Raw genomic sequence first — 24,359 nt, 5'->3', positions numbered from 1 at the left:
AACAGAGATAAGTATTTCCCGTGCGATAGATAAGTGGCTTCAGGTGGCTGTATGTTGTACGAGATTTTTCTGCGCCATTCTCGCTTGTTGACGGCTTCCCGGACTTCCGTCAGAAGTGGCGTTGATACCATCACGGTAAATACTCCGTACTGCAGGGATATCTGACCATGTGGAGATTAAAGCAGAGATTTCTCTTTGCTTTAGCTTAGTTTGTGCTTGTGTACTTCCAAGATTTTGCTTGTATACTTCCAAGATTCGACTTGTACAATGACATAGCGGACATGTCTACAACATAATTCCTGGGCACATGGAAGCTATACGTCTTGACAAAATTCCACTTTCTCTATTGGCTTCTATTGTATATACTGGTAGGATATTTAATCGTCGCACAATGGTTGAGCTCCCAGGGACTGAAAAAGAAGGGAAAAACTTGGAACTTCGGAGGGGAAATGAAAATGAAAATGAAAAAGACAAGTTCCATACACTGTCTTGTGTACCATGGTCGTAAAAGACCAAGTGGGACCGGGTCTCACTGTGAATGGCCAATCGGGCGGGTCGGGCTATCAGGATCTCGGCCCCAAATCCCATGCGGGTCATGACCGAGAGGTATATCGGGATTGTCATAGGTTGATACGTGCGGGTCTGGAAAATCACCGGTAGAATAGAAGATTTACCTACAATAGTCGGCAGATGAGTTAGTCTGCAAGGTTGCATGAATGTCTCACTGTCCGAGCCATATTTTTGTATTTATCAACTTTGAGAGAATGGACCTGCTTGTACGAAGTAAGCCCTCATGAGTCTATAAAGCCATCCCGTGTCCCGCGATAAACATCCTGCATCTATGGTCGTAAAGATACCATCAGGGTCCGGCAAGTGGCACTATGGGTCCAATCCAATAGTATATATAGAACGTGGATGCAAATCGGGTAGCCCCGTTGTCAGGCCCCAGTTATTCCTCTTTTAAACGAACCAGGTTCCCTATTCGGACGAGAATGCCGAGGCTCTGTTCTTTTGTGTATTCTGGTGGTATTGGTCGCCACCAGTCGCATTGGATGCCAAGGACAGGTGAGAAAGAAGAATAAAACAATAAAATTTATATCAAAAGAAGAAAAAGAAGAAAAAATTACAATTCCATTAAACTGAAAAGGGAAAAGAACCAAAAATACCGAGGCTGAAGCGTTGGAACCCAATACAGTCTGGGGCTCTTAAAATTGATATGGGGTCTTGTCTCAACTGCTTTTATTTTTATCTTGAGCTTCAATGCGACTAGCCTTTTAGCACTTAGCACTGAGCACAGCGCGCTGCTGTTATGTGATAATTTCTCTCTCACTTCCATATTTGATTCCTCCTTCGTTTACATCCCTCATCTCTCATCACTCGTCTCTCGTTCGGTCGTTCCCTCGTTCGCTCGTTTTTTCGTCTGCCTGTCGTTATCTTCTTAGGCATACTGCCACATTTGACGCCTTCAGTTGGGAACTTGTGACGTGACCTCCACAAGATACCCACACTCCACTTCATGGAAATTGAGAGCTGCACATATCCATCTCTTTCATAGGGTATCTCTATCTCATCCTCTCCTCCCAGCGGGGATATCCGCACTGCCCGAGGCGCGCGACCATCACCGCACAACTCCGCGCAGTCAGTACTAGCCATGAAGTGGTCACTCGCTAGCGGGCTGGTCTCACTTCTTGTGACGACCGTCACAGCTTGGCCCTACGATGAGGCCTACCTGGATTATAACATAAACACAAATAAGACGGCCACCAACCCGGCAGATTACTGGGGAACATGGCCTGGTCACGAGGGGAAATATTTCCCCTCCCCGGATAACTGGCGCTTCCCGTTCTATTCTATGTTCTTGGATCGCTTCGTGAATGGTGACCCTACCAATGACAATGCAAACGGTACCACCTTCGAGCATGATATTGAACATCGCATTCGCCATGGTGGCGATGTGGCTGGTCTTGTTGACACACTGGATTATCTCCAAGGAATGGGAATCAAGGTTTGTCTCATCCGAATTGTCTAATGGCAAGAAAATATATGCTCACAATGTCCAGGGTATCTATATCACGGGAACCTCCTTGCTGAACATGCCGTGGACTTCAGACGGATATGGAGTTGTGGATACAACGCTTCTTGACGCCCATTTTGGCACAATTCAAGCTTGGCGAGACGCCATCACCGAAATACACAAGCGCGGGATGTACGTCTTGTTCGACAATACCATTGCGACGTAAGTTGTCTCTGTATGCATAGTGAATAGAGCAGAGCTAACCTAATTGTATAGAATGGCTGACTTGATTGGGTTTGAAGGCCATCTCAACAAATCCACCCCATTCTCGGAGAAGGAATGGCCAGCACTATGGAAGAGTGAACGCCGATACAGAGACTTCGACATTAAAGAAGGTCACTACAATGCGAGCTGTGACTACCCTCGATTCTGGTACGAAGACGGATACCCCGTGAATGAATCGCAGACCGCAGGTTTGGTTGGATGTTATGACAGCGACTTCGACCAGTATGGTGATATTGAGGCTTTCGGTGTTTGGCCCGATTGGAAGCGACAACTGGCAAAGTTCGCCTCCGTCCAGGATCGTCTACGTGAATGGAACCCGAGTGTGCGCGAAAGGTTGATCCGACACTCCTGTATGATCATTCATTCTTTCGACATCGATGGTTTCCGCTATGATAAGGCCACCCAAGCTACTGTGGATGCCCTTGGGGACATGTCCGCTGCCTACAGAGAATGCGCGCGCGAGGTCGGGAAGGAAAACTTCTTTATCACTGGCGAAATCACGGGTGGAAATGACTTTGGTACTATTTACCTCGGAAGGGGTAGGCAGAGGAACCAATACCCTGAGAACTCGGCCGTCACAATGAACTTGACAAACACGTCCTCTGCCCAGTACTTCTTACGCGAAGCGGGCCATGAAGCCATTGATAGTGCGGCCTTCCACTACTCGACCTATCGTGCATTGACTCGATTCCTCGGCATGGACGGACAACTCACGGCAGGCTTTGACGCGCCTGTTGACTGGGTTGAGGGCTGGGACTACATGGTGAAAACAAATGACTTGATCAATGCCAATACCGGCGTGTTCGACCCTCGACACATGTTTGGTGCGACTAATCAAGACGTCTTCCGCTGGCCAGCGATTGCGAACGGCACCCATCGACAGTTACTCGGTACTTTTGTGGGTACATTGCTGCTCCCCGGAATCCCGCTTCTCCTTTGGGGAGAAGAGCAGAATTTCTATATCTTGGATGCCAGCGCGGAGAACTACATTTACGGGCGACAGGCTATGTCGCCTGCAACTGCGTGGATGACCCATGGCTGCTTCCAATTGGACTCCTCCCAGTACTACAAGTGGCCCATCACGGCCGGTAGAGAGGGCTGTCATGACATAACAGTTTCTTACGACCACCGCGACCCCTCCCACCCTGTCCGAAATGTTATGAGGCATATGTTCCAGATGCGCGAGCACTACCCAGTTCTCAATGACGGGTACTCCCTTGGCAGCTTGACAAAGCAAACCGAGTGGGTTCACTACCCTGGTTCCAATGAAACGGCCACGGAGACCGGAATGTGGTCTGTTTACCGGGATGTCAACGCCGTCCTGCAAGAAGATTTGGCCTTGAATCCTGACAGCATTCCAGTCTGGCTTGTTTACACAAACCTCAATGACACAATGACATACAACTTCGACTGCAAGTCCAAGAATCCGAACAAGACACTGACAGCGCCATTTGATGCTGGCACCACTGTCAAGAACCTTTTCTACCCGTACGATGAAATCACACTGGTAGAAGGAGCTCAAAAGCTTGGCTTGAATGGATCGAAGGAGATGAATGGCTGTACGGAAAGCATGGAGATGAAGGCATACGAGTTCCGCGCATACGTCCCTAAAAATAAGCACAAGTCAGCTCGGCCCATGATCACCAAATTCACTCCGGGCCATGATTTCCCACTACGCTCTACCGTGGCGCCCGACCTTCCCGAGGATGTGACAGTTGAACTTTACTTCTCGGAAGAAATGAACTGTGACTTGGTGACTGATGCAATTACCTTCAATTCATCGACAGAAAAGGGGCAGGTCCCAACCATAGACCCCAAGACTGTTAATTGCACAACCATCCCTCCCTTGCTCCAATCAAATTGGACTGCTGAGATACCAAGCGTTTGGAAGTGGACAGCAAACCTGACTGGAGTTTATAACGGAGTTCACAAGTTGACTGTCAACAACGCAACCAACACCGACAAAAGCGATTCTACCAACGCTATTGATCACTTCCTCTTCCGTGTCGGTCAGTTCGATAACCCTATGGTATTCATCACTGCCAACTACTCGAGCAGTCTACTCCACAGAAGAGAAAATGGCGACCTTTTTATCCAGCACCACGCCGCTGGTGCAGACAAATACCGCTATTCTACCAACTGGGGATCGTCATTCTCTGACTGGAGAGACTACAAAGGTGGAAATGATACTATTGACAAGCTCCCATGGTCGGGAACCAAGGATCAGGAGTGGGATGGTGAGCATGTACGTGTCGAATACTGGAGTCGCTTGACCGGAAGCAGCGATTACGTGCAGCAAGGTGACCTTGACTGGAATCACCCAGTCACACGACGCTTCCCCCATGCTTTCTTCAACGGACCGTATAATCAATATGGATACGATGCGGGCCTAGATAACAGAATCCGGCTCGACACGAGAACCGGGGTCTGGTCCTACCATTTCACCTCCGAATGGCCTGCAGTCGGACAGCTCAACATCTGGGGAATTAATCCAGACGGGAAGCCCGATCAAACTTGGGTTTTGGGAGATATCGACAATGACACAATCCTGGACCGAAGTCCTCCGTCTTCTCTGAGCGCGACTGTGATCAATATCACTGCAGCGCCGGCTAAAGGCTACCTCTCCCACAAGCTATACTTCGACGATGGAACTCTCCATTTCTGGCTTGATCCGGTTGGACCCCAGTCCACACAGATTGTCATGTTCATTCTATTCTGGATCATACCATTCATCACTGCCGTGGGATGTGTGTATATCTTCATGAAGTCATTCTACAAGGTCAAGTTCAACGAGGTCGGTGTGACTGAGAAACAAAACATCCCCCTCGCAATTTGGAACAAGATAAAGCCCTCCCGTAGGGATCAATCCTCGAACCCACTCATGCGCTTGGCCAACAAATCTGGCTTCATGCAAAGCACCAGTGCCCTAGGCGGGGCCCTTGCATCTGGCAAGCGCCGCATGGTTCTAATCGCCACTATGGAGTACGACATTGAGGATTGGGCTATCAAAATCAAGATCGGTGGTCTCGGTGTCATGGCTCAACTCATGGGTAAGACCCTAGGTCACCAAGACCTAATCTGGGTCGTTCCATGCGTTGGAGGTGTCGACTACCCTGTGGACCAGGTCGCGGAGCCTATGACAGTCACTATTCTAGGCAGCCCCTACCAGGTTCAAGTGCAGTACCACGTCTTGAATAATATCACCTATGTACTGCTCGATGCTCCAGTGTTCCGTCAACAGTCGAAGACCGAACCGTACCCTGCTCGCATGGATGATCTCGACAGTGCAGTGTACTATTCGGCATGGAACCAGTGTATCGCTGAAGCTATCAAGCGATTCCCAATTGACACCTACCACATCAACGACTACCACGGTTCTCTCGCGCCTCTTTACTTGCTACCAAGAACCATCCCCGCCTGTCTTTCATTGCACAATGCTGAGTTCCAGGGTCTCTGGCCTATGCGCACCATCAAAGAAAAACAGGAGGTTTGCTCGGTCTTTAACCTTGAAGAAGATATCGTTCGTCGTTACGTGCAATTTGGTGAAGTGTTCAACTTGCTCCACGCCGGTGCAAGCTATCTCCGTGTGCACCAGGCAGGATTCGGTGCCGTTGGTGTTTCTAAGAAGTACGGCAAACGGTCTTACGCTCGCTATCCTATCTTCTGGGGTTTGCATAAGGTTGGCAATCTACCTAACCCTGATCCATCTGACGTCGGTGAATGGACAAAGGAGCCCACCAAAGAGGAAGACATCACTGTGGATCCAACTTACGAGGCTGGCCGTGGTGAGCTTAAGAGACAGGCCCAGGAATGGGCAGGGCTCGACCAGAATCCTGATGCCGACCTGCTTGTGTTCGTTGGTCGCTGGTCTATGCAAAAGGGTGTTGATCTTATTGCAGACGCACTGCCTGCTGTTATCGAAGCTCGACCTAACGTGCAGTTGATCTGTATTGGTCCCGTCATCGATCTCTACGGTAAATTCGCTGCTCTCAAGCTTGACCACATGATGAAAGTCTATCCCGGACGAGTTTTCTCAAAGCCTGAGTTCACTGCACTTCCGCCCTTTATCTTTTCTGGTGCCGAGTTCGCCTTGATCCCGTCCCGTGACGAGCCCTTCGGTCTGGTTGCCGTAGAGTTTGGCCGAAAGGGTGCATTGGGTATCGGAGCTCGTGTTGGTGGTCTTGGCCAAATGCCAGGCTGGTGGTACAATGTGGAATCAGTCTCGACGTCGCATCTCCTCATTCAATTCAAGCTTGCAATTGAGGCTGCCCTCAACTCTAAGACATCCGTCCGTGCCATGATGCGTGCCAGATCTGCCAAACAGCGTTTCCCTGTTGCTCAATGGGTTGAGGATCTTGAGATCCTGCAAAATACTGCCATCCAGGTTCACATCAAAGAAGCGTCGAAGACACATAGTACCAACAGCACTCGACCTGGCACTTCTTCTGGATTCAGCACTGCCAGTGCGGCCATGTCACCTTCCATGAACCAACTAGGTAGCCCACTGCCTTCACCCGGCATAAACTCTCCATTCACGCATTCCAGAGAAAGCAGCTACTCCTTCAACCAAATGAACAGCCTTGGCACCCAGAAGAAGGTCAGCTACAGCGCAGATCCAGACCAGGAAGAAACGGAGAAACCAAAGTCCGGACTGAGTCGTTCCCTTTCCCTGGGTGTCCGCTCAGGCCCCGGTCATGCTGGACGTCGCAGAAGAGCAGCAGAGGGTGGTATCCCAGAGAGCGATGAAAATGGAGCCACTGATGTCGACGAGAACAGCGATGAGGAAGCTGCTCACAACGCGTTTGACGATGACGAATACACTCTCACCCCAGCCCAGGTCGAGGCAGGACGACGTGCCCAGGCTGCGCAAAGGGACCGCGCTCAAAACTTGCCTTCGCCAAGCAGACGCCCCAGTCAAGATTCTTTACAACCCAGGTTCATGGTTCCTTTGGAAAGCCCGAGGAGTCCGGGAACCCCCCGGCCGTAGACAGCCTCCTTCTCCCTCCCCAGCCATTTGCCGAGTCCAACCGTCTCAGCAGCGCATCCGTTCTCTCTCTGGATTCCGTCGTCGGAAACAAGACTGACTACAAGCTACAAAAGGTTGATCCTTTCTTCACGGATCAGACTGGCGAGTACTACAGGATATTTGACAAGAAGTTGGATGTCCTCAACGGATCCAACTCTGAGTCGCAGCTCTGTATCGAAGAGTTCTTGATTAAGAGCGAACAAGAGTGGTTCGACAGGTTCCGTAATGCCAGACTGGGTCGCAACAAGTCTCCCACTCCGTCAATTCGCCATTCATCGAGAAACACCGCCACCCCAGACACAATGTTCTACAATGATGACCTCGCCTCCAACGTGAACAGCGACGAAGATAACCATCTCCAAGATGATGAGTTCCTTCTCGGAAAGGACTATGTCCCTCCCACTGGGCTTAAGAAATGGATGCAGGTCAAAATTGGAGACTGGCCGATCTACTCCATGTTCCTTGCTCTGGGCCAGATCATTGCCGCAAACTCCTACCAGATCACTCTACTCACAGGTGAAGTTGGTCAGACTGCGGAGAAGTTGTATGGAATTGCGACAACATATGCCATTGCATCCATGTGCTGGTGGCTCGTGTACCGATACTTCAAGTCTGTCGTCTGCCTTTCTACCCCGTGGTTCCTGTACGCTACTGCTTTCCTCTTGATTGGATCTGCTCACTGGGAAGGAGATTCCTTCACGCGGGGATGGATCCAGAATGTCGGCACCGGTTTCTATGCCGCGGCCTCCGCCAGTGGATCCATTTTCTTCGCTTCAAACTTTGGTGACGAGGGTGGTGCTCCAGTTAAAACCTGGATTTTCCGCGCCTGTGTTATTCAAGGTATTCAACAGGCATACGTTATTGCCCTCTGGTACTGGGGTTCCACCATGACCAAAGCTTCGTCAGAGGGTCTCTTGAACCCTGAGACCAACATTGCCAACAGCTGGAAAATGAGGTAAATACACCTGCCCACCTATGTCCTGAATTGTTTTTTTACTGACAGATTCCAGTGCAATCTGTTACCCCATCTGCATCTTCCTGTGTATTGTGGGTGTTTTGTTGGCTATGGGACTTCCCAACTACTACCGCCAAAAGCCAGGCAAGGTGCCATCCTTCTACAAGTCCCTTTTCCGGAGAAAGATCGTCACTTGGAACTTCATCGCCGTCATCCTGCAGAACTTCTTCCTCAGTGCACCATACGGTCGGAACTGGAGCTGTAAGTCCAATTCTCCCATTCCAATTTTTGCATACCGACCAATACTAACATCCCCCCTCCCAGTCCTATGGACCTCCATACACACCCACGCATGGCAGATCGTCATCCTCTGCATCGTCTTCTTCGGCTTCGTCTGGTGCATCTTCCTCTTTGTCGTTAGCAGATTCTCAAAGCGACACAGTTGGTTCCTTCCCGTCTTCGCCTGCGGCCTGGGCGCACCCCGCTTCATCCAAATCTGGTGGGCTGTCTCCGGCATCGGGTACTACCTGCCCTGGGCCGGAGGGTACACATCCGGCGCGCTCGTCTCTCGCAGTTTGTGGCTGTGGCTGGGCGTGTTGGATTCCATCCAAGGTCTTGGATTCGGTATCATCCTTCTGCAGACTCTCACTCGAGTCCACATGTGTTTCGCTCTCATTGCATCTCAGGTGATAGGTTCCATTGCGACTATCTGCGCCCGAGCTTTCGGTCCGAACAATGTGGGACCTGGCCCAATCTCTCCTGACATGACCCAGGGCGCCCATTCCTTGGCTAATGGCTGGTTCTGGGTGGCTTTGTTCTGTCAGTTGTTGGTCTGGTATGTTGATCTTTGCTTGTCTTGCTTGGTGGAATGCTCGCTAACGTTTATCTGCAGTGCCGGGTTCTTGCTGTTCTTCCGTAAGGAACAACTCGCCAAACCATAAGCTCCTTTCTTTTGGAGCTCTGTTTCTTGTCATAAAACGGCTACGGCCATCACGACGAACATGAATGATCAAAATAATCTCTTCTGCATATCTGAAGCATGTTGTCCCCTTTGTGATCTGTGATCTATTTTCTTTCTTCGGGTATCTTAATGTTAATACAATTGTTGAACTGGGTTCTTACTCGGTCATAATAAATGAAGTTGTCATTGTAGTGAACTAGAGTAGGATAAAGTACAAGCCCTTCTAGAGGTCCACAGCGACATCGACGGGCATGGTGCTGTTGACAAATTATGTACCTAACACATTCGCGTTGTGAGAGAAGTGACTCGTGAACGAGACGCCCAAAGCGTGCTAGGGTGGGTTAGGCAGTAGTGCATGGGCGACCTGCTCACCTTCCTCATCCACTCACCCAACTCACCCAACTCATCCAACTCACCCAAGTCGACCACCACGTCGGTGGTAAATTCCCCAGTACGCCGCTAACTTTCTGGAACATTCAGTATCACACCATTTACTCGAATCTCACACATGCCCTAGAGATATGTCATTCTCCTCAGACGATATAGAGGCCGTCCTCCGCGCAGTCGACAGGGCCACGGAAGAATTGGGCTTTTGTCGCAACCGCGTCTGGGCGATAGCCAAGAGCCTACGAGGAGGTCCACGAGAATTCCCAAAATTACTCCCTTCCATTGAAGGTCTACCCCATGAGGCAAAAAAGGAAGACCATCAACTTTGCACGTTCGACTTCTGCGAGCAATCTCGAGTCAATTTCACTCTAGTGACGCAGCGTCACGAACCGCCTTGTGATGGAAACCGCTGTCCTTCTGTAAACTTCCCTTCCGATATTATGGAATCGGCTGTCCGCGAGGAGCAACAAACCACAGCGTGGGATCTCCGGGGAACAAAAACTCTTCGACACAACGAGCGGTATATGGCAATATCCCATGTATGGTCGGACGGTACTGGCGCCGGGAGCCAAGCCCGTGGTCATGTGAACAGCTGCTTGCTGGAGTTCTTTCAGAACTTTGCTGTGACATTCAACTGCGAGGGTATATGGTGGGATACGATCTGCATTCCAACAAAGAAAGCACTTCGTGAAAAAGCTTTAAAGCGCATGCAGCTGAACTACAAGGCCGCGGCGGTTACACTGGTCCACGATTGTTTTCTCAGAGAGTGCGAATGGCGCGATGCAGACTTGGCATGTTTTTATATCGTCATGTCTCCTTGGTTCAGCCGAGGCTGGACGGCATTGGAGTTGCAAATGTCCCAGAATGTTCAAATCATTTTCAAAGGTCCTCAGGGTCCGATCACCAAAGACCTAGACAAAGACATATTGCAGGCAAAGAGCAACATTGGCACTACTACCAAGCCTGAAGTCGCGAAAGATATACTCAAGAGACTTCGGGGTGAGGAAGTTGACCGATTAGATCACCTTCTTGCCGTTCTCGGTCCACGCCACACATCTTGGCCCAGAGACATGGCGATCATTTCGGGTCTTATGATTGGAATCCAATTGCCAGAAAACTACGCCCATCAGAAGATTTATCAGGAGGTCCTGCAGAAACTTGGCAAAATATCGCATGCGCATCTGTTCCACAATTCAGCCACCATGACGCATGGATACAACTGGTGTCCTACAAACATCTACGATCTACCGGTTACGCTTTCAGCCAACACCCTCCAGATTGAAGAGAATGGGAATTTGTTCGGAGAGTGGAACATCATGTCTCTCGATCACATCAAAGACGAAAGCGTTGTCTTAAGCCATGCCCACCCACTGATAGAAGGAAAGGCTCGCCTCGCTCAAAAGGAGAAAGACCAGCATATGTTGCTGGTTGAGCCTGACTTCACACTTGGCCGGGCTAGGATAAACAGAGGCCTACTCGTCAAACCTTTGCTTAGGCGTGATAAGATCTATCTCGATTGTTATTGTGATTATATCGGTCCGATTTATTTCCATCCGCCATTGATCAGCTCAGAGATCCCAAATTTTGACCCGAATTTGTTATTCAAGGTTCACGTTGGAAACGATGAAACTACCCACAACGGCAGCCATCAAAGGTCCGAAAGGAGACAGCGTGCCCAGGACATGATCGAGGACATGAAGAATGGTTCACTGCATCCGCAATATAGGAAACGGGAAAGTGACATGGAAACACTTGACGTTACCACATGGGACGAATTAAAATTATCGTTGGAGTTCAAGAAAGCTGCCGCTGATGGTGATTACGAGAATACGGAAGCTCTTCTGGAGAAGGTACGGGATCCGAACCACAGTGACGAATCGGGGTGGTCTGCATTGCATCATGCCGTTTGGTCTGGCCAAACAAAGGTAGCAAAGCTGCTTGTCAAAAGCTTGAATCTTCAACAGCAGACTGCCCGTGGCGAGGAACCACTTCACCTCGCATCAGAACGCGGCAATAAAGAACTGGTTCTCATCCTGCTCAAAGGATCCACTCCTAACTTGGGACGGGAAGACGGATTGAATGCCTTACACCTAGCGGCGATGGGGGGCTTCAGCGGAATCGTTGATGAAATGTTGAGTGAGCACTGGGAAATCAACGCCACTGATCCTACAGGGCAGACTGCACTCCATATGGCATCGGCTCGGGCCAAAGTAGATGTAGTGCATGCCCTCACCAAGCAAAACGCGGATCATGGTCTGAAAGACAACCGAGATAGAACCGCTTTGTCCCTAGCGGTTTTCGGCGGCCATGAGAGCACTGCGAAGTTACTCAGAAATGCAGGAGCGGATCCTAATGGCTACGAGGAGGGGTTTACTCTGCTCCGCCAAGCAGTCATGTTGAAGGACAATACAGCTATTACAATACTCGGCGGCCTTGGGGTAGATCTCGAATTCCAGCAACATAACTATACTCCGCTTCATGATGCGGCGTTGCTCGGCCACGTGGACCCTATCGAGACACTCGTTAAACTTAAGGCGAACCTCGTCGAAACCCGAAATGTATATAACGACACGCCGCTTCTTACCGCGGCGAAATTCGGTCGGGTGAAGGTTATCGAAAAGCTCGCTAACATTGGAGCGGATCTTGAAGCCCGAAATGAACATAACCAAACCCCGCTTCATCTCGCGGCGGGTAGGGGTCAGGTGGACGCTATCGAAACACTCATCAGACTTCAAGCGGATCTCGAAGCCCGAGATGAGTATAACCAAGCCCCGCTTCATCTCGCGGCGGGTAGGGGTCAGGTAGACGCTATCGAAACACTCGTCAGACTTAAAGCGGATCTTAAAGCCCGAGATAAATTTAACCGAACTCCGCTTCATCTCGCGGTGGACAACGGTCAGGTGGACGCTATCGAAACACTCGCCAGACTTAAAGCGGATCTCGAAGCCCGAGATGACCAGGGCCAGACTTCGCTTCATCTCGCGGCGAATTGGGGTCAGGTGGACGCTATCGAAACACTCGCCAGACTTAAAGCGGATCTCGAAGCCCGAGATGAGTATGACCAAACCCCGCTTCATCTCGCGGCGGGTAGGGGTCAGGTAGACGCTATCGAAACACTCGTCAGACTTAAAGCGGATCTTGAAGCCCGAGATAAATTTAACCGAACTCCGCTTCATCTCGCGACGGATAAGGGTCAGGTGGACGCTATCGAAACACTCATCAAACTTCAAGCGGATCTCGAAGCCCGAGATGAGTATAACCAAACCCCGCTTCATCTCGCGGCGGATAGGGGTCGGGTAGACGCTATCGAAACACTCGTCAGACTTAAAGCGGATCTTGAAGCCCGAGATGACCAGGGCCAGACTTCGCTTCATCTCGCGGCGAATTGGGGTGAGGAGAAGGCTATCGAAACACTCGCTAAAGTTGGAGCGAATTTCGAAGCCCGAAATAACTTTTGCAAAACTTCGCTTCATCTCGCGGCGGATAAGGGTCAGGTGAACGCTATGGAAACACTGGCTCAAATTGGAGCGGATCTTGAAGCCCGAGATAACCGGGGCCGGACTCCGCTTCGTTTGGCCGAAGACGGTCGTCGCGATCTAGCTTTGAAGATACTGGGCGACCTTATCAAAGCTAGACTGACTAGGGACGTTGACGTCGACATAGTCAATGAAAGCTAGGATGTGTGGAAGGAGTGGAGATCCACATACCGAGGTCCGAATGGGACACTGAGAAAGACTTGTATTGATGAGAGAATTGGAGCACTTGCTGGATTTACGTTGGGAAACAGCCGGAATATGGATCTATGAAGACTTGTTCTTCTTCCAACCGCCTCCCAGCCATTATTGACACAGAAAGAGCACCCTCTCCAATCACGGTATGATGGATCAGTCAATCAATCAAGCTCAAAGCTACCTACAACATAGGTACCTAGCTAGGTCTCAAGGCCCAGGGCCCGGGCTGTAAATTGATTTAGTCACCATTGTTCATCCATGGTTGGCTCGCCGGGAACACGGGCACCCCCGATGTCACCCGTGGACCGGTGTGGGGCGGTTCATTCCCGAGGTCCAATTCTCACCTGGTGACCGAGTATCTCTCAAGCGGGACAGTGCTGTCTCTCCTTCCATTCCACCAACACAAGACAAACATACAATCAGGTGCGAGCTCTATACTAACATTTCCTTAACGAGTAGTAACCATTACTTCGAAGACGATGAGTGGGCAGAAGACGATAAGTCCGCAGATGATGGCTCTAGATATAATGGATGATGAGACCGAGGAAGATCTATGGTGGAGGGAGATGAAATCTAAGGTCTATATTATAAATAGGACGTTGAAGAGCAGGACTATACCATCTCCGGTGACGGGACACGGACGCTGTAAGATTGAGCTATTTTGGACCGATAAGGAAACGGGTGAGTTTAGAAGTGAGCTGGGACGGGTGTAAGAAGTCATGAATTCCTGCCTAAAGGAGAGGTCCAGCAATCAAATGCAATCAAGTGCAATAGGGTATAGCTGCATGCTTTGCTTTCCGTCAACTCACTTTGGAAACAACACGTAACATATACGTCATCAGCTCGAAGGTCCGGCCAAGCTTCCCTCTTCTGGCGACCTCCTGAACAAACTACCTACGAGGAACAAGTCAACGGTATAATCTGCAACACCCTTCGAGATTTCTCAGTTCTCACGACACAAGGAAATGGCATCCCCGCTCCGCACCGCCGCACCGTTCCGGCACGGTCTCCAATACCTCCCACTCAAAAGGTCTCGCAAATTGGCAACTCCATGGATTCTACACAGCATGGCATCGAATGTTAGCTGCAACTGCCGCGGTATAGTCATCTGTCCAAGCACGTTGAAAACGAATTACTTTCGCCCAACGGCTATAACCACTCAACACCAACACCAACTCCGCGCATACTCCCCATCAACCTCAGCCAATGCACCAACAGCCGACAACTTAATCGAAGAACTCCAAGGCCTCTATGTAACAGCCAAAGACCTGTTTGCGACCGCGGCTGATTCCACTAAAAACGAGACAGTTTACGCTGCATCTGATCGGGAGTCTTTGCATGATGCGTTGAACCAGCTTGTTACTGCTTATGAGCTTTATACGACCGGCGAGATAAGTGCTGAGAGGAGTGGTGGTGATGGCGGGGATGGTGCGACCAAGGCCGGAACACCGGGTCCAATTGTTAGGCCGAACTTTGATGCTGGGAGTATCCCGGACACCGTGATGGGGGACGTTAGAGAACGGTTTGGACAGAAGGTTCTTGAGCTGAGGAACGCGATTGAGCTTCTCGAGGAGAAAGCTCGGGATGATTGAGTTTGGTATTCGGGATTGAAAGGTTGAGGGTTTGTAATTTTTAGGAGTTTATTTGATTCATATTTCAGTTCATGTACGTCGATTCCATATTAAACACGCAGTATAATGGCAAAGATGCTTCCAACAGTATCTACCATAGGCCCCTTTCAATTCACTACATACTTGGACTTCAGCAGGTCCATGACTGCCTCCAATATAAGTCGATTGCGTAATAGTGGGAGATAGGGTTTCATAGTTATGAGTAGGAGAGAGAGGAAGCAAAATATCTTGTATAAGGAGCCGCGGTCTTATCGGCGTTATGTAGCTAGGTTCTTTCAACATCCCTCATGTCTCCAGAATAGTTCTTCGTTCTGCGAAAACCGAGAGCTAATCAACAGGATTGACCCCTACGAAATTCAATGGAAATCTTTGTGCGTCTGGCACCAATATAAACCGAGTTATCATGTTAAAATTATATATTCTCATTAAGTATGCTTTTGGTATTTGGTTTGTCTTCACCCTTAGTTTTTATACTGCGATCTTTCACAGACACTTCCAATAATTTCAGACAGAAGCTCCTCGAACGACAGGCCATTCATCTTCGCTGTCGCTGGTAATGGGGAATGTCCTGGAAGAAGGCCAGCAATAGGATTCACCTACATAACCATAAAAACATAAGTACCTTGTCTCGAATATAATAAGTATCATTGTTTTACTCACTTCTAACACATTTGGCGTGGAGCCTGGTTCGTCGGAATCAAAGCGAATGTCGACACGACCACCATCACGACAGTTGAAGACTTTCCAAGTTTGTAAGGCAACCTGACAGGTAGCTTTGATTTGCGGTTCATCCATGTCGTGCGAATCGTTATACAATAACATCTTCTCCCCTTTGCTGGATTTACTATCCCTGCTAGCAAAGTCCAGCGACCCATCGGAGTGGTAACCATTCGTGTTGCTGTGCTCGGGAGACGTTCGCCAGATATGCTCTCTGATACCGATCACCCGGCTATGCGGCCCCGTCCCTAGTATGCTCACTGTAAATTCCCGGCCCGACAAAAAGGATTCCACAAGGATATCTTGGCCGGGAAACTTGCGAACTAATTCCCATACTGCCGGTTTCAAACCCGCCGGTTCTTTCACTTTGTTAAAACCGTCGATTCCTTTAGAGGACCCTTCGGTGACCGGCTTCACAAATAGTGGATAAGGCGGCAGTGCTGCGAAACCTTTAGGAAAGTCCGCCACGACGTCCAGCATGGGGATTACGCTAAAAGGCGCATTAGGGATCATATGACGATCTAGGATAGTCTGCTTTTGTGCATTAGATAATCTGACTGAAAGGAATCGGAAATATCTCTTGGTACCTTAGTGACTTGCTTATTCTGGCATAACGCCATTGTCGCAGCGTCGCTGAATGTGTAAGGAACTTGATACGCTTCCAAGAGCGCCGGTACCTGCGACTCTCTCGCGGACCCGTGAAATCCTTGCGCCATATTAAATACCAAATCCCAGCCATTATGTTTTCCTGCGGCTAGTAGCTGGACTAAAGCCTCAATGCCAGATACCAGCGTCACATGGTGGCCTAGACGCTCGAGTGCGGCCATGACAGCATCGATTTCACCCCTGTGAGGGAGAGCTGCGCATTGCTCCTCTGAATAACCGTGGGAAAGATAGGCCGATTTTTTCTCGCATACCAGAGCTATATTGAGGCAAGGGGTACGCGCACCGTTCATCGTGAATCGCCGGCTTATCGTAGGTTGGTACGATCGCTGTCATGTCAGTGTAAGAAATTGCCGGGGGACGTAGTGTTTTAAACTGTTTTGCCAGTAAGTAGGTCAACGTCATGGCTCGCATTGCTGCTTTGACTTGTTTTTTGAGAGTATGCAGGAAAGTTATAAGGTGATGACGTGTGGCGACTTGGTCACCGAGCAGCCGTCATGTCATGTTGCCAGTTCTCTACTCCAATCTCGTCCAGAACACTCTATCTACGCCTAGGACTTTTTTTCTACCAATTTACCAACAACATAGAGTTTTATATAATCATATTCGTACCATATTTCCTATCGTTCTTGTAGCTCTATTTGCAGACTTACAGTTCTTTGCAAGGCTTATGACATCATACGTGATTTGCTGGTTATTACACCAAGTGCACTGTAATAACCAGGTTGCATTGCCACTTTTGCCGTGGCTGATATACTATTGCCTAAAGTTACTTAAACTCATCTTTCTATCGCATCTTGCTACCAGCCAGATCTTTAAACAAAAGAGTGCCTTTCAACGAGGATGCTAAGTACACTAAGAGGAACGCCCAAAAATGCTTGAGAAGTAACTATCCAACTCAGAAGTGTTTTCCATACTGCCTATCCATGCAACATGCTGATCCGGCCGACACAGTACAAGACAACCTGGACCATTCTTATCAATGCCATACCCCTTGTAAGCTTGGTCCCTATCATCCGCAAATGCCTTCCAGTAGTCCCACCCCGTCAAGTGGTCGAATGGGTGAAAGAGCTCCGGAAGGTCGAGCAGATTGACTGCGCTCCTAGGGCTTGACTGTATGAGAAGCAATTCAAGGATAGGACAGCGCCCTTTCGGAACTTGTATCCCCTGTAGGTTCATTAAGTGAGAGCATCTGCTAAAAGTCTCTGCAAAATGGGCCAGGGCGTTCATCCTCTCGGGTTGGCGTAGATCACCCGAAAATACCAGGAGCCTCCATGGCCCATCACTCACAAGGCGCTTTGCCAAGTGTATAGGTACCCCATCGCATTGGTAGACAACTAGAAAAGAGGGTAAACGCATGCCCAATCTGAGGTTCTTAGCAAAGTTTGTAGCACCGTCTTCCTCTCCCTGCGTGACCAAAGTGCTATGAGGATATGTAATGTCGATCCCGGCCATAAATCCAGCATACTGCTCGCGGACCTCGTAAATTCCGCTTGAATTATCATTCTCCTCGTCTTCGTATGCTCGCACAAGACGGGAATCCAGAGTCATCAGCTGCTTAGCGACTGGACGCCGTTCGGTCTCATAAGTTTCTAGGATAGTGGGCTGCGCACCATTGGTGATAACAGCTCCCAGTTTCCATATCAGGTTGTATGCGTCCTGGATAGATACGTTCATGCCCTGCCCCCCTTTTGGGGAGTGAGTGTGGGCAGCATCACCAGCGAGAAACACACTATTTGACAGTAAGTAATTTCCCTATATGGTATGAAACATGCGACTTACCGGTCATGAGGTCTGTAATGCCTAACTAGTCGGCGGCCTATCTTCAATTCCATCGTCAGTATGAGGTTCTTATAAGTGGTGTGCCAGCCTTACTGGATAGATAGACCACCAGTCACAATGGTTATACGTCAAAGTATACGGCTTCATTATCCTGTCAGCCTTTTCCACCATATCCCGAGGGGAGGGATTGTAGTGTTTCAGGGCTTCCTCTTTGCACTCGTCTCGAAGATGGATATAAAATCGAACCAGTCTGTTCTCTCTGGGTACCGTCATGATGCTTCCATGGAGATGAGAATGTATTGAGCATGCTTGACGGATATCAGCTAGAATACATTGTCAATTGGAGGTTCCTCACGCAGGGTAGTCATACAAACGGAAGTCAGTTATTGGGACTATGTCTAGCACACCCCAGGTTGAAGCTTCTGATATTTCATCAGTCTGGACATCTAGTTGGTTCCTAACCCAGCTGTGCGCGCCATCGCATGCAATTAAGTATCGCGCATGTATGGTATCTTCTACGCCTAGACCACATCATTAGCCCGAAATGTAGAGTCATAGGGTTCGTTGACAAGGAAGCCAGACGAGGACTGCATACCGCATTTTTCGACGCTTCTTGCTCTCACGATGACTGGAAATTCTTCCTTATCTTCGCCATCGACAGGCAAGAGATGTAATGTTTTAGCCTCCTTGTGCCTCTCCACGTAAACGTTTTTATTGCGCAAGTAGTCAACAAGCACTTGTTCCACAGCCCCTTGGTTGAGCATGATTTGCCCAAATCTCGAACTTTGCCCGGAGTCTGCTTCATATCGCTTATGTCGCTCGATATTGCCTGTACCGGGTTCTGTGGCCTGGAGATCCAGTTAAAAAAATGAGCGAGCTGAATCATCCCTAGTACTTACCCAGTGAGCCATGTCAACGTCGTGGATACCTTGGTTCAAGATTGGGTCGACGATGCCAAAGCTTTCTAGTATCTCTAGAGTCCGACTTTGTATCCCATCAGCATGGCCGGTTTCGGTCCGGCTTCCCTTTTGGTCAATGATCCGAGTCGACATCTGGTATTGGGCTGCCCAACATGCAGCTGTAAGCCCTGCTGGCCCTGCTCCAACTATCAACAGATCAACAAAAGAGGTCGATGAAGACATCTTTATCAATTGACTTTGAAATAATATGGTTCATAACCAGCAAGTAGGGTAGGAAGGCACTTAACATATGTCCCAAGTGTTTCAAGCCATCGGACGTAGACCGGAAGATGACGTCATATAAAGATGCCAGGCGACTCCAAGCATTTACCTGGTGTTAACAGGAACTCCTCACATAAACGCACATAAACCGGGATAACAAAAGGTGAAGTCTGAAAATTATCCAACATATGTCACCATGACGCGAGCATATTTGTCCCACCTGCCAACGTTATATCTTACACTGAACTTGTTCGAAGAATAGAACATACAGCTTGTTGGTAATGAGAGTAGTATGAAAACCTAGATTTAGTCCCAAAAATTATCCCATAGAGGGATGGATTCGGCGAGCTCTCGGGCCATTAAAGAACGATACGCCACAGCTGGTGGAAGCAGTTTTTACTTGATTTTACAGAACGCCTTTACGTGCAGAGATAATTAGATCTTTCTTTGCTAAAGGGGAGTTTCTTATTGCTTCACATCATTCTGCAAATTGAGTTAGCTAAAATAGGGGCCATTTCATACCATTCGATCGTATAGTCAATTCTCGAAATCGGCTTAACCGGTACACACCATATTAACTATTCCCTAGCCCCGCCGCCAAGACTTTAGCGTAGGTAGTTTATTGAGGAAGCCGTATCAAGGGGAGGGCCGTAGTATTTTAGAATCTATTATCAGCCGGAATTACTCCCTTCCCGTATATTCATATAGTCTTTTACTTTCTCTATATGGTATTACTTACTAGCCTTAGGTATCACTCGCCTAGCTATTAGCACTACCTTATAAGCCTAATATAGGTTAAATAGCGAAGTAGATCCTACTCTTTGTAAATTATACTCGCTTTACTTTTCTATCTCACCCTGACTTATTATATAAAGAGACGAATAATATCACATGATAACCAGCCAGACTTCTAGATCGTCACAATACGAACGTCATTGATCGACCTACCCATTATATTATATTAACCCATATATATATTCCTACCACCCAAGTAGAAAACACACTGTTAGCAGAATACATCTAGATCATTAATCAGGATGAACCTCTCCGGTAAAAATGAAAGGGGCAGTGCGTCGGAAAGCAAATGTGTAGTAGTGGGTGGGGCCTGCCCTATGATAACTGGCCATACACATATTGCGCTAGCTCCAATTCCTGATTTTTGTTTTCTTCCTAGAATTTATCCTTCAACACTGTCCATGATGAGTGGCACACAAACAAACACCGGCGAGACCATGCATCTAGCCGTGGAGCGATTTCGCACCCAAATGGAGTCCGCGAATCGGCAGTTCATCCAAGACCGCATCGATGAGATCGAAGCCAAGAATCTCTCGACCGAAAAAGAAAAATTGGATCTTATGCGGTACTACTGGCATGACTTGGGCGAAAAGCAATCGGGTACCTGGCTTGATGATGCTCCCAGAGACATTGCTCGGCGGGTTCGCGAGACGGAAAATGTCTCGCGGTTAGAGGACATGAAGACTATATTTCATGAGCATATGGATGGGATCATTCCGTCAACGCTGGTGACAGACGAGTGGCGACAAATGTTTCTTGATATTGTCGAGAGCGTGTGTAACGAGGCAGCTGAGCAAGATGATGAGGATGAGAATTTCCTTATCCCGAGATGTGATGAGCTTGGTCACTTCATTAAATACGCCAATGGTGTCCAAGATCCAGATTTACGTCGCTCGGGGATCTGTCCCTTTGACCCTGTGCCTTATTTTGGAATCGGAGACCTTACATCTCCGGATGGCTCGACTGTCCAACCACAACCTCCTACTGCGGAATTCCGAGAGCGAATAAAGGAACAACTCAAAGACGACATACTAGGTGACAGTTTTATCAGCGGTGCTGTCGACGAAGACCTAGAGGTGAAGGTCGGTTTCCAAACTGGCTTAGGCTGCCATCGAGAATACGATACATGGTATAGCGCCTATCTCTATTGTCGTCGAGACATTGACGATGATGATTCCGATCGAAGTCACAAGGATTGGGCATGGCGGGTTGTTGTGTTTCACGCTGATGCCGTGGAACCGACTCCTCTCTACGGTCGGAAGCCGATATTTGATTCCATCCCCGAGTTTTTGGTTTGGTACAGCAGCTGGTTGAATCATTTGGATTTAGATCAGGTTCGCAAGGATGTCAGGTGCTTGTACGGTGATGATGATCATGACTCTGGCGATGACGACCTTTGAATGATCTACGTCGCTTGATTATTTGTCCATTGTTGGGTCCAATTGATCTGCTGGCAATGCTAATTACAATGACCGACCAGCATTGCGATTGATTCCTGACGACGAGAACGGAAACCTCGGCAGTGAGTTAAAGAAGTTCCTCGAGTATCTCAGATACAGCACGAAGAAAACCAATCCTACATACTGTACGTTCTGTCGCTCACTCATTATATGGACATTATGCTTACCAGCTCAACCTTCAGGTGTCGAGGTCAAGAGTGGAACTGGCCAATCACTGCCGAGCGACTACTGCTTAAGCGAATATACACAATGCAATAACAAGTGCGCCTCAGCCTACGGCCCCAGCTTTGTCCTCGTCAGTTCTATTAGCGACGGTGACCGGAAGGCCGCGAAAGCAGCAGGACTCAAATCTACCCAAGAATGAGACTTGTGGCTTGATGATCCAGCGCATCCGAAGCGCAAATGGGACCATACCCTCAGCTATGATCCCGCTTTGCTCGCAGCTAATCCTCCACAGAGTGCACCCGTATCTCGCTCATGCCACCACAGTTCCCACCCTCGTTCAATGTGCACAAGCAAGATCCCACGGGCCCCGGACAAAAGATCTACGTGGGTAACTTCCCGATCGGTTCCTGGGAACTCTCTTATTCCACGTTGGGTCAAGTCATAACTGTTGGCACGTCTTTAGCAGCTGCGGCCAAGCCAGATGGTAGCCATCTCATCTGGGAACAGCCACCGGGAAACCAGTTCCCATATATGGAACGCAAAGCGAGTCCAGAAACCAACCTTGGAAGTAAATATTATATTAGTAAGAAAAGTGTCGAACCTTGGACGTACCAACTCGTTACCAGAGACTCGTTAACAGAGCAGAATAAGGACGAAGAGTCGACCAAGGAATGAAAGGATGGAATTGGAAAGCCAAGGTAGAGATGAGACGAAAGAAGATAGGGAGGGACGAGGTGGATTCGATAGAAGGGAGAGAAGGGATGAGACGTGTTCGAGTTCACGTGACCTAGTTTGCTCCTGTACGATGCCAGTTAGTCTCACTGTACATAGTTTCTTTCTTCCTCACGCATCTGTCACATTTCCCAGAGGATCCTATATTCCACTGTGAAAGAAAGGGTAGGGGTGAACTACATATACAGGGAAGACGTCATGTGACATGGGAAGGTACGACTCGTCCTCTCTGTATGCGGAATACTACATGTAGAATTTAAAAAATATTGCTGCATTCCATACGATAATACTCATAATCGAGCTGGACACGGCGTGTTTTCCCTAACTTTTTGGGCAGGCATAGGAATTCAATGTTGCGCTAATTCATGGAGTTATATCCAAATCGACTGAGGCTATCTGTTCTGCTAAAAAAAAAAAAAAAAAAAAAGACACCGGCCCCGAGCGAACGACGAGCATTTCCAAAAATTGACGTGAGAGGTATTATATACCTATATATGGGGTCAGGTCAGTGGCAGCCGGTGTAGCCAACTAGACCACTGGCCCGATCCCCAGTGCCTTAGACATGTATAGTTCATTTTATGTCCGATTGGGACAAACATACTCTCTATATATGAAACTGAGGCGTTTTCCCTCTATACAATGTATGTAAATGTATGTATCTCTAATTTTGAGATACTTTACTAGCGCTCTCTCTGGAATAGAATAACTAGTCCCGGTCGATTACTAGTCTATGTTAAAATTTCGAATTTTATAAGCTATCTTCATACTAGAGGGAGAAGGCTAGTAAACTATCTCAAAAGTAGAGATATATATATTTATATAGAGGAAAACTTCATCTTTATATATAGAGAGACGGCTGGTAAACTATCTCAAAAATAGAGATACATACATTTCTATAGAGGAAAGAAGCTTCAGTTTCATATATAGAGAGTATATATGTTTGTCCCAATCGGACATAAAATGAACTGTGCATGTCTGAGGCACTGGGGATCGGGCCAGTGGTCTAGTTGGCTACACCGGCTGCCACTGACCTGACCCCATATATAGGTATATAATACCTCTCACGTCAATTTTTGGAAATGCTCGCCGTTCGCTCGGCACCGATGTCTTTTTTTTTAATTTTTTTTTTTAATGGGATTGATACAGCCACCCTAACAGCACACAGGATCTGACCGTACACCCTTATGCCTGAGTCTGCCTGAACTTTCTGTACCGCCTTCCTAATTGGATGCGACTTTGGATTCTGCCATGCTTTCCTGCCGGTGTAGAGTTTCCTGCCATATTATTCTGCCACCACTATAGGAATTCCAGTTCATATAGTGAAAAAAACAAACATTTTGATTATAAAAAATCGTACATTTCTGTCGGATTGAGTATTGGTGTACTCGATATATTGGTATTTATCCTTTTCAAACCTCAATGCGTACATTTTTGGCCCCTCCCACGCCCATTCACGTCTTAGGACTCGGTGCTGAGGTGGTATGGTGCTGAGTATCGACCGAGGCTATTTGTAAATCAATATAGGGGCATACTTGATAGAGATAAACTACGATGTGTAGGATAGCTCTGGAAAATCTGTAGATGCGCGCATGGAGAAGGAAGAAACTATCTACAGGTGAGGCTAGCTAATGTGTGCGGGAGCAAGCGGAGTCACGCGACAGGTCACGTGATCTCCACAATACTATTAGGGACTACAAGTAGTAGGCACTAAGAATCAGAAGTGCGAGTGATATTAGGAAGAGAGAGTAGCAAGCTCCAAAACTCTCCGCAACACAAAGTTATAGCTAGGGCACATGTAAAGCCAGGGCGTGAAAACATATCACACTACTTCAAGTCTTTTGAGCCGACTATGCCTTCCAACTTCATCAAGCATT

The 24,359-nt window shown here is 48.3% G+C and overlaps 7 protein-coding genes across 7 annotated transcripts; 5 read left to right on the top strand and 2 right to left on the bottom strand.

Annotated features, from left to right (window-relative positions):
• Positions 1 to 1,651: 1,651 nt before the first annotated feature.
• On the top strand, positions 1,652 to 9,221 carry N7525_011275 (uncharacterized protein; the record flags this gene model as incomplete). Its single annotated transcript, XM_061215420.1, has 7 exons — positions 1,652 to 2,005; positions 2,061 to 2,236; positions 2,291 to 7,234; positions 7,291 to 8,280; positions 8,336 to 8,541; positions 8,605 to 9,115; positions 9,173 to 9,221. 7 exons carry the CDS (start codon positions 1,652 to 1,654, stop codon positions 9,219 to 9,221), a joined length of 7,230 nt encoding a protein of 2,409 aa, XP_061067932.1.
• A 541-nt stretch (positions 9,222 to 9,762) lies between these two features.
• On the top strand, positions 9,763 to 13,305 carry N7525_011274 (ankyrin repeat domain-containing protein; the record flags this gene model as incomplete). The annotated part of the gene is made up of 1 exon (XM_002560902.1): positions 9,763 to 13,305. The coding sequence occupies one exon, from the start codon at positions 9,763 to 9,765 to the stop codon at positions 13,303 to 13,305; it is 3,543 nt and encodes a 1,180-aa protein (XP_002560948.1).
• Positions 13,306 to 14,324: 1,019 nt separating this feature from the next.
• Positions 14,325 to 14,951, top strand: N7525_011273 (uncharacterized protein; the record flags this gene model as incomplete). Its single annotated transcript, XM_002560901.1, has 1 exon — positions 14,325 to 14,951. The coding sequence occupies one exon, from the start codon at positions 14,325 to 14,327 to the stop codon at positions 14,949 to 14,951; it is 627 nt and encodes a 208-aa protein (XP_002560947.1).
• A 500-nt stretch (positions 14,952 to 15,451) lies between these two features.
• Positions 15,452 to 16,663, bottom strand: N7525_011272 (D-alanine--D-alanine ligase family protein; the record flags this gene model as incomplete). The annotated part of the gene is made up of 3 exons (XM_061215419.1): positions 15,452 to 15,586; positions 15,651 to 16,241; positions 16,295 to 16,663. 3 exons carry the CDS (start codon positions 16,661 to 16,663, stop codon positions 15,452 to 15,454), a joined length of 1,095 nt encoding a protein of 364 aa, XP_061067931.1.
• A 605-nt stretch (positions 16,664 to 17,268) lies between these two features.
• N7525_011271 (uncharacterized protein) lies at positions 17,269 to 19,294 on the bottom strand (the record flags this gene model as incomplete). Its single annotated transcript, XM_061215418.1, has 6 exons — positions 17,269 to 17,290; positions 17,362 to 17,537; positions 17,661 to 18,102; positions 18,508 to 18,673; positions 18,748 to 19,000; positions 19,052 to 19,294. The coding sequence occupies 6 exons, from the start codon at positions 19,292 to 19,294 to the stop codon at positions 17,269 to 17,271; spliced, it is 1,302 nt and encodes a 433-aa protein (XP_061067930.1).
• Positions 19,295 to 20,532: 1,238 nt separating this feature from the next.
• N7525_011270 (uncharacterized protein) lies at positions 20,533 to 21,528 on the top strand (the record flags this gene model as incomplete). The annotated part of the gene is made up of 1 exon (XM_002560898.2): positions 20,533 to 21,528. The coding sequence occupies one exon, from the start codon at positions 20,533 to 20,535 to the stop codon at positions 21,526 to 21,528; it is 996 nt and encodes a 331-aa protein (XP_002560944.2).
• A 537-nt stretch (positions 21,529 to 22,065) lies between these two features.
• On the top strand, positions 22,066 to 22,428 carry N7525_011269 (uncharacterized protein; the record flags this gene model as incomplete). The annotated part of the gene is made up of 1 exon (XM_002560897.1): positions 22,066 to 22,428. The coding sequence occupies one exon, from the start codon at positions 22,066 to 22,068 to the stop codon at positions 22,426 to 22,428; it is 363 nt and encodes a 120-aa protein (XP_002560943.1).
• Between the last annotated feature and the right edge of the window lie 1,931 nt (positions 22,429 to 24,359).

Source organism: Penicillium rubens (assembly GCF_028828025.1).
Source record: "Penicillium rubens strain IBT 27055 chromosome Unknown utg000004l_segment0_segment0, whole genome shotgun sequence".
Lineage (NCBI taxonomy): Eukaryota > Fungi > Ascomycota > Eurotiomycetes > Eurotiales > Aspergillaceae > Penicillium > Penicillium rubens.
The sequence above is the reverse complement of the archived record's forward strand: the minus strand, read 5'-3'. Positions and strand labels throughout refer to the sequence as shown.